General features: G+C 43.5%; 1 protein-coding gene across 2 annotated transcripts in view; it reads left to right on the top strand.

Annotated features, from left to right (window-relative positions):
- The window catches only part of LOC143932790 (leucine-rich repeat and fibronectin type III domain-containing protein 1-like protein), an 897047-nt gene extending 879739 nt beyond the window's left edge, over window positions 1–17308 (top strand). For both annotated transcript variants that reach the window (XM_077455856.1, XM_077455875.1), the window contains exon 6: window positions 16475–17308. In XM_077455856.1, the coding sequence (XP_077311982.1) occupies window positions 16475–16994 (520 nt within the window). In that variant the 3' untranslated portion in view covers window positions 16995–17308. The remainder of the gene's footprint in view (window positions 1–16474) is intronic.
- Window positions 17309–17652: the final 344 nt, after the last annotated feature.

The raw sequence follows: 17652 nt of genomic DNA, 5'->3' as shown, positions 1-17652 counted from the left end.
GTAAGCCCTGGAGGGTCCCTGCGCAAGGGGCTCCTAACTGGGGATGGGCTCAATCGATCCGGGGGGTGCCTCTTCCTCGCCCATTTTTGGCCTGGGGGAGAGGGGGGAGATGCAGTGGAAGCCCCTGACCCCCCAAGAACTCCAGACAGCTGCTGCTGCTGCAGCCACTGAGGACCCCGTTCGGCTGCTGCAGCCCTGACCTGATCTAACAAGGCCTCTAAAGCACTCACCCCCCTGTCTTTTCTACCTGCAGATGGAAGCTGGCTGTCAAGTTGTCTTGTCCTCTTAATCCCTGGAATGCTGCATCAGACCCCCGTCCACTTGACTCCCTCCACTGGACCCAGCCCCTTCTTACTTTGTCCACCAATCAGATAAGAGCTCCCTTCCTTGTCCCAACACTGACCGATAGCTGACCCCATGTTCCTCCTCCTAGTCATGCAGCCCCTCCGTCCATCCTTTCCTACGGGTCTCACTTTCAGTAACTGCTTAAAAGGTGTTAGTTGGAGTTTGGTTTTAATTTGTTATCCATCCATATTGTTAAGTCCAGCTAAATCTGTTAGTTCATCTAATACCACCATGGGCCCATATTGACAACCCCTCTCTAGGAAGGTGTCTATTTTTCCCCAACGATCAAGCCAGCTACACATCTCTTTTTTTACTCCACTCTGAATTAGGGATGGGCAAATGGTTTAGCCCGAGCATATGTTCGGGCCGAGCTTTCATTGTTTGGAAGTTCGGGGACCAGCCAAACAAACAGGTCATTTGACCATTTGTTCGGCCCCCCCCGAACCAACCACAATGCATTGCCGAACTGAACAGTGCATTGCAAGCCCTGACTGGCTGAAGCAGTGAAAGCTTCAGCCAATCAGGGAACAGAGCACTGTCAGAGTCATGATTGGACACTGTCATCATGACTTTATACAATCATGGCTCATTCTCGCCCCACAGTATAAAAGTATTCTTTCAATGGCAGCCATTTTTAGTTTGATTTTGGCGTGGAGAGACAGGGCTCTGTTCAGTGCTATTAGTTAGTGTGCTATACTGTTCTATTTTGCTTCAATTGTCAGTGTAGAATATTAGTTTAGTGTCAGTCTAGGGATAGTGTGAGTGTAGTGAGGAGGATCATCATTCAGCTTTGCATAGTGTGCAGCTAGTTTTAGTGTAGTGTAGTGAGACCGTGTCAGTAATCTTGACATTAGTGTATAGCTAGAGTAGGTACAGTTCAGATAGCGTCAGTGTAGTGACAGTTGAACACTGTCTATTTGATTGCGTTACTGCCAGTTTAACGCCATCTACTTCTGTGTGCGTTACTGCTAGTTTAAAGCCATATAGTTTTGTGTACATACTGCCATTTTAACGCCATATAGTTCTGTGTGTGTTACTGCCAGTTTACTGCCATATAGTTTTGTGTGTGTTAAAGTGGTTGTAAACCCTTACAACCAACTTTGACCTACAGGTAAGCCTAAATCATCATTCAACTCACCATAATGCAGAATCAGTGGGAGCCCTGAGCGTGTCACTAGCCACATCACCTGCCACCAGATGCCATCAAGTGTCCCCAGCGGAGTCCATCCTTACATCAGATGCCCCCAGCGGAGCCCTCCTTACATGCAGCCTGTGTCCCACCAAATGCAGCCTGTGTCACCACCAAGTTGCAGCAGCGTGTGTCGCCACCAAATTGCAGCAGCGTGTGTCGCCACCAAATTGCAGCAGCGTGTGTCGCCACCAAATTGCAGCAGCGTGTGTCGCCACCAAATTGCAGCAGCGTGCGTCGCCACCAAATTGCAGCAGCGTGCGTCGCCACCAAATTGCAGCAGCGTGCGTCGCCACCAAATTGCAGCAGCGTGCGTCGCCACCAAATTGCAGCAGCGTGCGTCGCCACCAAATTGCAGCAGCGTGCGTCGCCATCAAATTGCAGCAGCGTGTGTCCCACCAAGTTGCAGCAGCATGTGTCACCATCAATTGCAGCAGCATGCATCCCCGCCAAATTGCAGCAGCATGCGTCTCACCAAGTTGCAGCAGCATGCGTCCCACCAATTTGGAGAAGCATGCGTCCCACCAATTTGGAGATGCATGCGTCCCACCAAGTTGCAGCGTCATGCGTCCCACCAAGTTGCAGCAGCATGCGTCCCACCAAGTTGCAGCAGCCTCACATCAAACCCCCCTTACTTACCTTGCAGTGTGTTGTCCTCTCCAGCAATGTCTCCTGTGGAGAGGCCCGTCCTCTCATACTTCCTGGTTCCTCTCTCCTGGGCGCAATTGGAGAGAGAAAACAGGAAGTGACATCAACTCAGATGTCAATCAAACTGCCCGGCCACAGTAATATATACTATAAAACGCCCACAAATGAAGCGCCACGTCTGCAATCTCGTAATTGCATAGACGTGGCGCTTCCCATAGGTGCGCTGTGTCCGCCGCCTCCGAACACAGTGCACTTAAGGGCCTTTTTTTTTTTTTTTTTTTTTTTTTTAAGGGCCAGCTTTAAAAAAAATATATATATATATATAATATTATTTTTTTTTGACTGCCTGAGGGGGGGGGGGGGGGTGGCGCCGCCCCCTATGGATGGGCCGTCCCTGCAGCTGAGTTTGACCACAACATCAGCCACGTGCTCCTTGATGATGCTCAGCCATTACTGGATTTAGATGTTGGTTCTGAAGTTGAGGATGATAGGAACATGAGCCTAGAGAGAGGGGAGAACACTGGTAGACAAATTGTCATTCATGTTCCCCCTGCCACAGCATATTTCCAAGTTGTCTCCAGTGGTAATGAGGATTATGAGGTCACTGATGCGAATTGGGTGCCAGATAGAACAGAGGAGGAAACTTAAGATGAGGGGTTACAACCCCAAGGAGGCCGATATCAAGAAAGAGTAGATAGCAGCTATCCTATTCCATCACATTCTGCAGCTGTTATCTCCCGGTCCCCTCCCCAAAGCTCAGATATCTGGGCCTTTTTCAGCACATCTGCAGCAGATCGTACTGTTGCTATCTGCAAATTGTGTCCCAGGCACATCAAACGGGGAAAAAAACACCAGCCATTTGGGTACCACATGCTTAACAAGGCATTTAATGTCCAACCACTCATCCTGTTGGCAAGAGTACCTAAAAGCCACACAAAATGGGCACAAATCTGTCCCTCCTCCTTAACCACTTCAGTCTGCCCCTGCTATACCGAGTTATTACCTCTCAGCAGCCTCCCCTGATAGGGAGGATGGTATAGCACAGGGTGTCCCTGGTCCTAGCAGCACATCTGCCAGCAGCATACTACCTGTACTAGCTGTAGACTGTAGCCAGCAAATTTCTCTGGCCCATCTGCTGCAGTGGGAAAAAAAATACAGTCCCTGCCACCCACATTTTTCCAATGTCAAGTCTCGCTATATTTCCATAAAGTGAATCCGTACTATGAATTAAAATAATTCAACCTTTCTAAAGTGCATATCATAAATGAGATTAATCAAATTTACACATTGTAAACAGTCCACTCTTATTGATAGTAGATCTCCGCTGTGAAAACACCACACCTTGCCACCCACATGCCCAGCATCTAAATGCAAGCTTGTCAAAGCTGTTGGCTCTCCAACTTCTGCCTTTCAGCCTGGTGGATTTTTCACCCTTCCGTGAATTCGCACAATGTGCTGTACCACAATGGCAGGTTCCCAGTCGCTACTATTTTTCACGCAAGGCCATTCGATCTGTCTACCATCACATGGAAGGGAATGTTCTGGCATTGTTGGGCAAGGCAATCAGCCGTAAAATACCTTACTGCTGACACGTGGTCCAGCAAGCATGGGCAGGGATGATATATTTTGTTCACAGCACACTGGGTAACGCTGCTTGCAACTCAAAAGGATGCAGGACAGGGCATGGTACAGCAGCTTGTTATGCTCCCACATCTCCATAGAGCTGGTGGTGATGATGCCAGACCTGTGAGCTCTACCACCTCCTCCTCCGCCACCTCCATGCCCTCCTCTGCAGAATTGTCATATGAACATCGGGTACCCCCTAAGCATTCAAAAGGCTATTCCCAGAGTCAGGCTAAAAGGTGCCATACAGTGCTTCAGTTGTGTGTTTAGGGGAAAGGAACCACACCCGAGCATATATTCTTGCAGCTCTGCACGGACAGGCCCAGATTTGGTTCACACCACGCCAGCTGGAGCCAGGAATGGTGGTGTGTGATTATGGTTCAAACCTCCTGTCTGCCCTTAGACAAAGAAAGTTGACACATGTGCCATGCCTGGCACATGTCCTCAGTTTGGTGGTGCAGCATTTCCTAAATACGTACCCAAGGTTGCAAGATGTGCTAAAGCTGGCCAGAAAAGTCTGTAGCCATTTCAGGCATTCATACACAGCCAGTGCTCTGTTGGCTGAAATTCAGGGGGAAATACACCTGCCCGTAAACCGCCTGATTTGTGACATGCCCACCAGGTAGAACTTAACTTTGTCAATGCTGCAGCGGCTATACATGCAGGGCCATCAACGCGTACATGAGCGAATATGGCGCGACGACAGGCTCAGGCTGCCTCTGCTTTTATTCCCCACGCCAATGGCTGATCATTAAGGATGCATGCACTGCATTGTAACCATTTGTTTGAGGAAGCCACAAGGATGGTGAAACCATGTCCATCTCTGTTGTGTTCCTGCTGGAGCAGATTCTGCGTGGCATTATGGACAGGGCACTGGAGGCAGAACAGCAGGAGGAAGAGGAGGACTTCCTTTCCTCTCAAGGCCCACTTTATCCACACATCATTATTCCTATATCACAGAACACACAGGAGGAGAGAGGGGATGAGGATGAGGAGGAGGATTCTGGCACTTTCATAGGCTTCGAAGAAGAGGAAGACATACGTCAATCTGTAAGCGATGGCTTTCCAACCCCAGGACCCTTGGGAGTAATACATGGCTGGGAGGAGGAAGTTCCAGATGCTGTCATCCTGAGTGACCCAGAGGAATCTGCTACTCAAATCTCAGCAAATTTGAGGTGCATGGGCAACCTCATACTTCAAAGCCTGCCAAAGGACCCAAGAATACATGGCATAAAGGAGAAGGAGGATTACTGGTTGGTAATCCTCCTTGACCAACGTTATAAGGGGAAGGTTTCAGAACTCATACCGTCCCCACAGAGTGCAGAAGATAAAATCTCTTGAGGACACATTAAAGAGGATTTTATTGAACGTTTTTCCTGACTCCAGTAGGTTACAGTGTTGTGAAAAACGTAGTTCTGAGTCTTCTGTTGGTCAAGAGAGGAGCGTTGGAGAAGGCATCCGCCTAAGTGAGGCAATTTGGAATTTTTTTAGTCCTCGCTGCCCAGGGCTGACAGCGTCCATATGCCATCATTGGTGTCTGCATCGCATGGTGGACAAATAACAACTCAGGGCCAAAACAGAGATGGAGAGCTTTCCAGCTGATGCTCCACTGACTTACTGGATCATGAGAATAGACCACTGGCCAGAACTTGCCCAGTATGCTATTGAGTTGATAGGCTGCCCGGCATCCAGTGTTCTTTCAGAACAGGCATTCAGTTCTGCAGGAGGTTTTGTTACTGATCAACACGTCTGTCCACAGACTCCATGGACCGTTTGACGTTTATAAAAATGAATCAGTTCTGGATTACCAGCTATGAAATCCCTCATGCCGATGTCACTGATTAAGTCTTTTTGGGATATGGAATCTCTGCAGGACTTCAAGGCTGCCTAGCTTTGAGGGTGTTCAATCATTTTATCTGGAAGAATGTTTTTGGTATAGATTTCATGGGCACAATTAACATCCAAAGACCAACTTTTCAGCACCTGTTTGACAGGTGCATATCATTGCAATTTTTTTGCCTTCATCAAGAGCACCTCTATAGGGTTACCAATTTTTCTGCACCTGTTACTTCTATACAAAACCAAAGTGACACCAGAATGTATCCCAAAAATCTCTACTCTTGTTCCCAGTGCACTACATTGTGGCCTCATCATACACACTGGCTCCCTAGCTGTTGTTGAGCAAAGTAAAGGCAGCTTGCAGGGAAAATATCATTTTTTTTTTGGCTTTATAAATGCAATTATTGCTGCAGCAGATTCTAGACATGGTACAGATCTGCTACTTTACAGGTAGACTAAGGGGACCCCCCAGGCACTATATTGGAAGGAATTTTCATTTTTACGCTTTCACTGTAAAAATAGAAAAAAAACGCTGCTCATTTAAAAACGACGTTTTTCACAAACTTTTTTTTATTGATACATGTCCCCCAGGGCAGGACCCAGACCCCTATAACCATTGTATACCCAATTACTTACATATAAACCTTCAAAATGGGCACTTTTGATTTTTGACGTTCGGGTCCCATTGACTTTCGCCGTTTGAAAGTTCTGGTGTGAACCGAACAGGGGTCCGTTCGGCCCATCCCTACACTCAATGGAGGAAGAACAAAAACATCTTCTAAACAAAGAAACCTAATGCAGCCCCCACATTTAAGAATTGGTAAGTTGCCATATATCGCTTTTTATTTTTATTTTAGATTCAATACTGCTTTAATGATGTTTAGACAAATACATGGCCATGATAAAGCAGAAGGATGCTTTTGCTGACACTCTTTCCTTATGATCATTATATTTTCTTTTTATACCTTTAGGTCTTTACTTCAGTATACATGTTTGGCACATTTAGAAGAAAAAAAAAGTCGGGACCCACAGAAGCTCTTCTTTGCAAACTGATTGCAGAAGTGCTTTGTCCCTTAGCTTTGAAGCAGTTAAAAACCGTATGAATGACATTATGGTAAATGAGAAGCTGACAGCTATACTTTCGGTCACCCAAGAAAAATTTCTTTGGGTCTGTCAACTGTGGATCGCTCATATCCAACCTTAAAGATTTGATCATATGCTTCTTTCAATTTAATGCTTTTCTGCCACACACCCTGTGGGACTCTTCTTCTCCTCTTATTTATAGCCCTTTCTCTAGTTGCTCACTTTTCTACCACTTTTTCTTTATTCTACTCAATTTTTCCATATGCATATTGGGTCACCAGGTGCCTTCCTGGTTTAGATGTTACGGTGATAAGCACCATTTCTTCCCCCTTTCTTTTTATATCTTTTAGAGCTGCAAGATTCTGGCCAAAGTGAGAATCACAATTTTTTTTTGGTGTATTTGTTCCCATTATAAATAATTGAAACACGTAAACCAAGTGACTATTACACCACTAAATATTATACTACAAAGTGCATCAAATATAGCTAAAAAAAATTGTATACATAAATAAAAAATTAAAAAAATTATTAATAGTAAAAAAACAATAAAAAATAACCCAGTGAATAAGTGATAGTTCACACTATACATTTAAACACTCCTCAGGGAGTATTGCAGAGCATATGCAGTGTTCGTACAATGTTGCAAAAGTCTGTGAGTCTCCAAAACATATTTCACTTTAACAAGCAATATTGATCAGTGTTTTTTTCTCTCAAACCGCCTTTCCTTCACCACACCGCTGTGAAATGTGATTCCTCTCTCCCTTATGTGAATTAACTCACCGACACAATCAGCCTCACACTCAACATGTTTGGCAGAAAAGCGCTTTCTAAACCTTTTTGCAGGGATGTGGATGACAGGCATAAATTCCTTCACTTCAGCGGGAGAAAAGCTGACCCAATTGACACTTTCATAGACATTTTTCTCATGAAAAAGAAAAAAAGAAATGCTCCCATAGCGTGATGGGCCAGGATTAAGTCAAGTGAATGACGAAACATGTCGGGGCATGGCTACTAGGTAACAGAGTGAGAGGAACCATCGGACGGCTCACGTCTATCTTCACCAAGGTGCTGGCGAGGCCAAGGAGCGGTGAGAGATTTAAAGAGTGTGTCTCTCATACCCTGGGTCCGCTAAAAATCACCAATGCTTTGGCAATAAGCTGTGTTAAAGTGTGCTGTGGCTTGACTTATTTGGCGTGGTTAAAAGTTTTTAAATGTGAGTGTAACTTAAGAGGATCTTCTTATGTGTGATTAAAAGTTTTTTTTTACGGTATCATGCTATGGGAGCATTTCTTTTTTTCTATTTCATGAGAGCACTGTCTATGAAAGTGTTAATTGGGTCAGCTTTTCTCCCGCTGAAGTGAAGGATTGTATGCCGGTCATCCACATCCCTGCAAAAAGGGTTTGGAAAGCACTTTTCTGCCAAACACGTTGAGTGTGAGGCTGATTTAGTCGGTGAGTTAAATCACATAAGGGGGAGAGGAATCACATTTCACAGCGGTGTGGTGAAGGAAAGGTGGTTTGAGAGAGAAAAAAACACTGATCAATATTGCTTGTTAAAGTGAAATATGTTTTGGAGACTCACAGACTTTTGCAACATTGTATGAACACTGCATATGCTCTGCAATACTCCCTGAGGAGTGTTTAAATGTATAGTGTGAACTATCACTTATTCACTGGGTTATTTATTTTTATTTAATGTTTATTTACTATTAATACATTTTTTAATTTCTTATTTATGTATACAATTTTTTTTAGCTATATTTGATGCACTTTGTAGTATAATATTTAGTGGTGTAATAGTCACTTGGTTTAACGCCGCGTGTTTCAGTTATTTATAATAGGAACAAATACACAGAAATTACACATTATTTTAAGTGGCTGCTTAGTGGGGAAGGGTTCTTTTGCTGGAAGCGCAGTGGTAAATACACAGGTGAAAGGGCATTATTGAGTGTATTATTGATTTGCACAATTTTTTTTTGCTTGAAATAAAGATCACCATTCTTGCGTCCTAACATCATCTTTCATATTATACAAAAAAAAAATTGGGCTAACTTTACCGTTTTGTTCCTTTTTTTTTTTTTATTCATTAAAGTGTCTTTTTTTTTTTTACAAAAAAATTGCATTTGAAAGACCACTGTGCAAATGCAGTGTGACATAAAATTTTGCAACAACCACCATTTAATTCTCTATGGTCTCTGCAAAAAATATATATGTTATGTTTGGGGGTTCCAAGTCATTTTCTAGCAAAAAATTATTATTTTAACTTGAAACCAACAAGTGTCAGAAAAAGGTTTAGTCTTTAAGTGGTTAAACTGACCTCATTAATAAACCAAAGTTCATTTCTTTGATCTAAAGAACAAAATGTTGAGGAATGTTGTGAAACTTGGAAGACTGCTGTTTCTTTTGTTTTGACAGCTGTCGGCTTGAGCAAAGAACTCTGCATAAAAGCGGGAAAATGCTTTAAGATTGCGAGGGGGGAAAAACTGCAATCTCTATTCTTAACGATTAATCGTCCAGCTCTAATATAATTGCATTTCTACCTACAAGTATACACTGACAATCCGCTGTTATGTCTTGCTTAATAGGCTGTATGCCTCGATACCTTTGTTCTATTACAACATATACTGCAGGGGCGGCCCATCCATTGTGGGAGCATGGACGCTGCCCACCCCATCCATGCTGCCACCTTCCCTATCCATGGCACTTTTAGGATGCCGCGTGTACGAATTCCTATGGCGGGGGTGTGTTTTTTGAAGCCAGGGGCTCTAATAGGCTTCAAAATAGGGTGGGCTTGGGGAGCAACAGCGAATTAATATTTGCTGTTGCAACACTGATCCTCCTCCCGGCCAACCGGGAAGCGTGTCTGATACCTGTCACCCGATAGGATTGCCTGTCCTTTCAGCCAATTGGACACCTGGGAAGAGGGGAGGAGACGCACAGCGGAAGCGAGGAGGAGAAGACACAGGAGCCGCTACCCGATGCCTGCCGCAGCCTGATATCTGCCGATGCCCCGGTTTCCAGCATTTTTTTTCTTTTGGGCCATCGGCATCCTGGACAACCAGTGTATAGTGGGCTTCACTAAAATGTTGGCAGGAGTCACTGCACCGCCAGCTGTTGGACCTCTAGAACCTTCCTACTCAGCTTGAGCAGTAAGCTCAGGCTCAGAAGAACCTGTCATTACAGGTGGGCAAACTTCAACCATGACCTGGAGGTTAACCCCTTAGCTCCCTCCAGTGAAATCTAGACCCCACATAGATTCTTGGGAGCCAGATGTATCTTCCCCTCTTATGGATGTGGCAGACTCCTCTCCTTCACGCCACCCTCCTGCCACTCTCCCAGACCCCATTTCACAGTTTCCAACTACAGGCCAGCCCACCTAAGATGTGTCATCATGAAAGACATGTCCATGTTCCTGAGGGCCTCTATACACACATACAGTGGTGGAATACACCCCATCCTGTCAGTACGAGCCAGGTGGCTATTGTCTCCTCAGTCTCCAATTTTAGACTTCAGTTTTAATTTGTTTGTTTTTTGGTTCTCTTTTTATTTAATTTACACATTAAAAAAAGATTGAAAACATTGGAAAAAAAAGGTCTTTTATAAGTAATTTTGATATGATATAAATAATTTTCATATGCTTTGTAATAGGAACTGACCATCCAAAATGTAAAACAACAGAAGGACGGGGCTGTTCACATGCCACGGCCACCATGGCTTGCTTCACGGCTGTGGCCTTTTTCACTCGGGTGCAGAGTTTGACAAGCAGCACCACTTGTCAAACTCATCCATCGAGTCTGGGCAGAGACAGCCAAAGGGTTAGATGCGGCCCTGGGGCTGCAGTTTGCCTAGATCTGCTTTAAATTAACCAGTTGCTTTGTTGTAAATGATTCACCGGATTTGCTAAAGTTCCACCTAAGAAAAAAAAAAGTCTGTTAAGACCCTAGAGTGTAGTGACATTTATCAGATGTAATAAAGGACAGACAATCTAATCTGAATTAGGAGCCTGTGTAAATGGAGCATTCTGTGTTTACATTGGTCCCAGTTATTGCAGAAGATGTTGAATTCTCCTGATTCCCAAAGTTATAAGCAAATTAAACACAGATATATTAGAAGCTTGTATGGAGATTATTAATTTCTCTATCCAATCACAACACAGATAGTCATTGTAGAGAAACGATGAGGAACGTGTCAATACTTGAGGGACAGATGCAACGTGAATTGTCTGAACAGCGTGTGAAGAGAACGAATACCACCAAAACATCCGGAACAGAGTGACCTTCAATTCAATAGAACATGGAATACAATTAGTTATAATGTATTTATAGTATTATAGTGTACAGGTGTGGCATCAAAGACACTGCACTTTATAGGCAAGGGTGCTTGTGACTTGGTGAAAAAGATAGTGTAGGAGATTGTTAAGGAGGCTCCTATGTGTTCACAAAGAGCTATGTGCTGCAGAAGAAAGGGGTTGGTAAGCGGGCATTTACCCCAAGGTAATCATTGCTGAGAGTTACATTTTCCTTCAAATACACACACGGGGCTGCATTTCCAATATTGCAGCCTGTAGCTGTGAAACCTTTGGGAGCACCTCCTCTCCTGATAACATTTTTCTTTTACTAGTCTTAACCATGTTTGCAAGAAGTGTAAAGCTTTTAGGCAGTGGCATATCATCCATGTGTGTGGTGCACCAAGTATACTGCATTTTTTTTTTTATCAAGTGATGGAGCCCAACCTACGATCTTGCACACAATTTCATAAAACGCCCCTGCCTATAGGACAAGACTGGGTTTCTGATGGGGAAAAATGCATGGCTAACAACTGTCAACAAAAAAATTACTCTTTGCCTCTGCTGCCTATAAACATAAGCCTACTATGCCTTATAGTAATTCCAGCCCCGTACATGAATATAGGAGTGCTCCAAGTATGGTCCTACACAGCTCTGAAGCTGATCTTCCACTGAAAAATTATTTCATTAAAGACTAGGTCCGCCTTTTGCAAAAAAATAAATTTTATTAAAATGAATGCATATGTTTGCAGACAAAAGGAATGATTAGACCATGGGAGCAATGCCAGGCTCCTGTAGACTCCATTCTGAGGTATGGGCTTTCAGTTACAGAGCTGGAGAAAGTATGAATGGACTACAAGTGTGGTGATCACCAAACTTGTATCTCATTGAGCACTACAAGTCCCTCTGCCTCAGTGGAAGACCAGACTTGTAGTTTATGTATTCACAGATCTCAGTGAATGATTTCTGAATGAATACATTTGACAGCTGCTATTGGGGGGGGCTTGGTACCAATATGTTACACACTAGAATATGGGTGTAACATGATATCTCAAAGGTGAACTTAGATTTATTTCATTTAGCTAACAGATTCCTCCATCCACGCTAAACAGCACAGATGTACACACCCCCCTGCATGGCTGTTGTATCCTGATGGCTGCCAGTGGTGGTCAGAATACCTGAACAGCAGCTGCATCTAATTGGAGTTCAGCCACAAACTTTCCAGCCGGCTTCTTTGAAAAAAATTTGATTGAACAGAGCAGGGTCACACACACTGAGCAAATATTGTCTGTTTCATGAAGAATCAGCCAACATTCAGTATATGCCCATCTTTCCTGTGTCGGTGTGGCAAGCATTGTTCCCCATGATTAAGCTCCAGGGGCAGAGTAAAACGTGTTGGGGGCATGGCCTGGCTGGAGCCCGGGCTGAGGCTGTCACACTTTCTTACCCGGGGTTTGCAGAGATGTGTGGCTCATATAAACATTTTCTCCCTTAACCACTTGCCGCCCACCCACCGCCAAATGATGACGTTCTGGGACGATGTCATATGATGGTGGGGTCCCGTGTTCCTAGGACCTGGCACGACTCCGATCTCTGTAAAGAGCCGGTGACGCGTCTCTTTAACCAAGTGATCGGCTGTGTCCAATCAGTTAGGTTGGGAGGACTCACCATTTGCCCAAGTAGACTCCCAAAGTTGGCCTTCATCAGGTTTACAGCATTCCTGAGATTTAAGATGCCCCCAATGCAGGGGTCTCCAAACAAAGGGTCAGTTTATAGTCCTTCAGACTTTGGGGGGGTGTATACTGTAGTCAGGGCTGGACTGGGACAAAAATTTGGCCCTGGACTTCATCCAGACCAGCCCACTTTAATTTTGCAAAAAAGCACAAAAACTGTTTATAAAACTATACGCAATTGTGCAAAAAAAAAAACATAAGTAGTATAACATAAGGAATCCTCACTAACCTCTTTTATTATTTCACTTATTCTCCTCTGTATTTTTCTCATCTTTCTCACATCACTGAAGTTGAGGGCGAGCCGCGCAGCCATTACTTTGTCACTGAAACCGGCCCACTGAGCCATCGGCCCACCGGGAAACTCCCTGTAGTCCCAATGGCCAGCACATGCCTGACTGTAGTCAGTGGGAATAAACAATTTTTCTGGCTTGATAGTCAGTAGGAATAAAGGGGAGTAAAAAAAATACATAGCACTTGTGGTCAGTAGGGAGGATCAATAATGCCCAGTCATTGGTATAAGTGGGTAAGAATAGTGCGCCATTGTTGGTAGAAGTGGGTAGGAATAGTGCCCCAGGACCACTGGCATAATACAACAAAAGGTACCTCTCTCTTTGGTCAATATCCCTCAGTGCAATATTTTAGGCAGCGTGTTATTTCTTAAACGCTGTGATTTGCATACAGATTCAGGGGGCTCCTGGGATACAGTCAAGAAGAATTTCAGTGCAATTGAGGTATGTCCAGGCACCTGTTTTCACAAAGACAGGTGTGTGTTATTAAACACACAACACAATGAAAAAAAGCTATAAAACACAAATTGCTTACACAATAGATCATAAAAGCTTCTTCAAAAACAGCATGATGAAGCTTCTGTTGATGGATAGTAGAGGAAGACTCTGTGTTTGACCATCTATAGAAAGTGTAATTGCAATTCAGTATTTTTACAGATTTCTCTAGTAGTGCATTTCAACAGTTAGCCTTCAGTCTCCCAATTTATGTGACCAAAAGCAGAATGCTTTTGTTTGGAGACTGCGGGACACACTGATGCCTCCCACTATTCATGTGACAATACAATTTTGAAATGTTTTATCTGCTTGGCAGAAGACAGCTATGACGGTATGTGCAAGCAAGTACCTCTTCAGTTTTCATCCTCTTAATTATTTTAATTCCTGAAAGCAGAACGCTGCAGCAATATGCTTGTCCCATTTTCCTAGCCTGTTTATCCATATTAACACTGGAGCTACTTGTCCTTACTCTATATGGTTTGTTATTTGTAATAAAAAAATTATATACGTCTGACTAAACAAAGCAATAATTACAGCAAAAATATTTTAACTAGTGGGTTAAAAAAAATGTTGTTCTGAGGTTGTAGCACGAGTCAAGTCTTATGCCGCGTACACACGACCGGACTTTGACGGACTAGGTCCGAGGGAACAAATCCGCTGGACAAATCAATCGTGTGTGGGCTTCATCAGACCTTTGCGGTGTAAAAATCAGACAGACTTTAGATTTAAAACATGTTTCAAATCTTGCCGATAGACTCGAGTCCGGTTGAAAAATCCATTCGCTTGTGTGTGGCCAAGTCCGTTCGTTCCGGAATGTCTGTCGGGAAGACCGTCGGACCTAGTCCGTCGAAAAGTCCAGTCATGTGTACGCAGCATTAGTCAGTAGAAATCCCCCCCAAAAAAAATCAAAAGTACTTTAAAATGTGTTTTTTTTTCTCCTAGTTTTGTGCAATAACGAGTAAAATGGAACTAGAATAAGGTGAAAACTTAATGAATCTAACATTAGGAGCAAAAGTAAAGCCCTATGTGTATTCTAAAAGTTGCTACAGTCTTAGCCCATGCAGAGCTATGGACTCCCCATGTGACAGGGTAGATTGGTCCTATGCCTTAAAGCGGTTCTTCACTCTAGAAAACAATAAAAATCAGACACTACAAATGCTGTAGCTGCTGACTTTTTTTTTTTTACAAACAGCGTGGTGGTTTATTGAGAATACAAGAAGAACAAAAAGGTAATATACAGACATTGGTCAGTACAATGATCACGACAGTGGGAGAGTGAGAATAAGTACATTTTGTGCGGCAGGGGGGGCGCGCAGGTCCCCAGCACATCAATATGAGTAATGAACTAAAAGAAATAAAATATAAAGACAAAATAGTACAAACATAAATAGCCAGGAGACCCAGTCCAGAAGGCGAATTCTAGGAGACACTACAGCAGGGGATCACAAATAGCAGCATTGTGAAATCATCATTGCACAGCGCGGCGCCGGCCCCCCCCAGGCCAAGTACACAGGAGCACCCAGCCCTATAAGGGAGGCTCATCACAGGTAGCAGCCTCATTCAACCATACATCCCAGACTTTAGCATATTTAGCATGACAGCCCCTGTGGGCATACAGTTCTTTCTTGTATGGGAGTACCTGATTAATCGCAGCCACCCATTCCTGAAACGTGGGGGGCTGGATTTGTAGCCACCTTCTCGCCACCAGTAGCCTAGCCAGGAGCAAAGACTCATGTAAAAAAATCTTGTGGTACTTGTCCGAGTCCGGATCAGGGAAAATTCCCAAGAGGCACTGCCTGGGGCACAGCGTCAGAGGGGACCCCATTTTATCATGGATGAATCCAACAATTTGAGACCAGAAACACTGGATCACCGGGCAAGACCACAGGATATGAAAAAAAGTGCTTTGTAAACTACCACACCTGGGGCAGAGGGGACTGTACCCTGGTTTATATTTAGCAATGCGTGCCGGTGTCAAATAGGTTCTATGTAAGATATTGAGGTGGGTGAAGCGATCCGAAAGTTTAGGCGAGACCTTTTTTCCAGCGTCCAGGGCTTCCTCCCACTCATCATCCTCAAGTCCTCCAACATCCTCCAACCACCTCCCCCTAAGGGCCTCTGTCAAAACAATCGCTGGGGGTCTGATCAAAAGGTTGTATATACTAGAAATCAATTTACGTGGGTCTTGCCCCAAGAGCACGTCCACCACCGCCAGGCTGCCCGTAGCTGCTGACTTTTAATAAGATGACACTTACTACTTGTCCATTGATCCAGCACAGTCCTTTACTAGTCATCGTCTAGGTGATCTTAGAGGAAGTGGGAACGGGTACCCAGGTTTAACGGGATACTCTCGTATCTGGAATTACTGTCTTATGACACCCTCAACCCTGCAAATACAAAGTTTTAGTTTCCAGTGCTGAGTAGCAGGGAGGGAAGAAAATGGTAATTATCTACAGGAGGGGACACTATTAGAGGACAATTCCACCTTTTGCAGAAACAAAAAAACAATTGAACCTATATTGGTTAAAAAAAACACATGCATTTGTTAATTGGAGACTGCAAAGCATTGCAACTATGACCTGACCAGTGGATTGGGCCACAATGCTCAGCTTCCTGCATTCTGTCACAGAAGACTTTCAGACAAAATTAAGGAATACCTTTTTGTGTGGTTAAATCTTATTCAGACATGAACTGGTAAACTAATTGAACAAAACAGAGTTCCCTCATTTTGTAAAAAAAAAAAAAAAACATTTGTATCCATCTTTCAGGAGAAGGATGTGAGACTGACTTTTTTGGTAGCTTTAATCCGCTAAAGCCCTTTAATTTTCAACAGGTCAAAGGGCTGTTAGTTCAGACACATTTTAAATGGTTATAAGTCCAAACTTTTTAATGAAGGCAGGTTTATGGAAGACTCATGTTCTAATTTCAATTTGTATTCTCTTTACAGAATGATTCCATCATCCAGCAAATCGTTTTTCCTAAGTGACCTGGTGTCATCTCGTAATTATGACCTGTGTGTCCTGGCGGTATATGACGATGGCACAACTGCTTTGACTGCAACCCGGGTGATAGGCTGTGTACAATTTACAACCGAACAGGAGTATAAGCAGTGTCGATCCCTCCATGCTCAGTTTCTTGGTGGAACAATGATCATTATCATAGGTGGTATCATTGTGGCCTCTGTTCTTGTCTTCATTTTTATTCTACTCATGAAATACAAAGTCTATAATAACCACCCCAAATCAAAACCAGCCAAGGTCACCAACATGTGCTCTCAAACCAACGGTAGCCAGAGCGGTACAATTGGACGCTCATCTTCAAAACTCAATGAGAGAAGAGACAGTATTATGCAGGACATCTCTGGAACGTCCATCAAAGGCAAAACCATAGTTGACCTCACCCCAGATGGCGAAAAAGTGACTGTAACTGACACTACCTTTATAACAAATGACGTTCTCTCTCACTAGCAAAATACCAATACCACAAACTTATGCACCTCTTTTGAAGGGACAATCAAAGAACTGGTCATTGTGGTACCGTTGAGGACATTTTCATGCAAGGAGTCGTCTTTTCGGCTTCATACCTATTGTCTATTTTTAAGATCAGATGGTTACAACAAAAAGCTATTTTTTTAATCTGTAAAAATGATTACTGCATTCTTAACTATTTTTTGGTTCAATATTATTAAATATAAAGTGTGTGACAAAAAACGGCTAACTAGAAATAATTGGTTTTAAACAATGGCACTTAAAAGGAAGGATAATAAATGTTTCTTTGGTTATTTTATGTTCCAATGGCCTGAACTAACTGCATGAAAGTTTATGTAAAGAATTTTAACTTGTCCCATTTGAGCCTCAGAGATTATTTTAGCCCAATCACAGATGCAAATTCTAACCACATTCTTAGGGCCCCTTTCACATGGGCCGTGTTCTTTCTGGTCAACAGGGGATCTGTTTGCAGATCATAACCGAACAGAAGTCACTTTTGTGGCATCCGTGTCCTTTCAGTTTTTTGTTACCCGAGTTTTGCAAACCCATATTGGATACAAAGGCAGGCACATATTAACATCAGACTACCTCCAATCTGTCACACTTAGCAGGAAAAAAAAAACTGAAAAGGGTGCAG

Source organism: Lithobates pipiens, unplaced genomic scaffold (assembly GCF_037356315.1).
Source record: "Lithobates pipiens isolate NorthernLeopardFrog02 unplaced genomic scaffold, aLitPip1_a1.2 Scaffold_1, whole genome shotgun sequence".
Classification (NCBI taxonomy): domain Eukaryota; kingdom Metazoa; phylum Chordata; class Amphibia; order Anura; family Ranidae; genus Lithobates; species Lithobates pipiens.
This window is presented reverse-complemented; position numbering and strand designations above follow the sequence as displayed.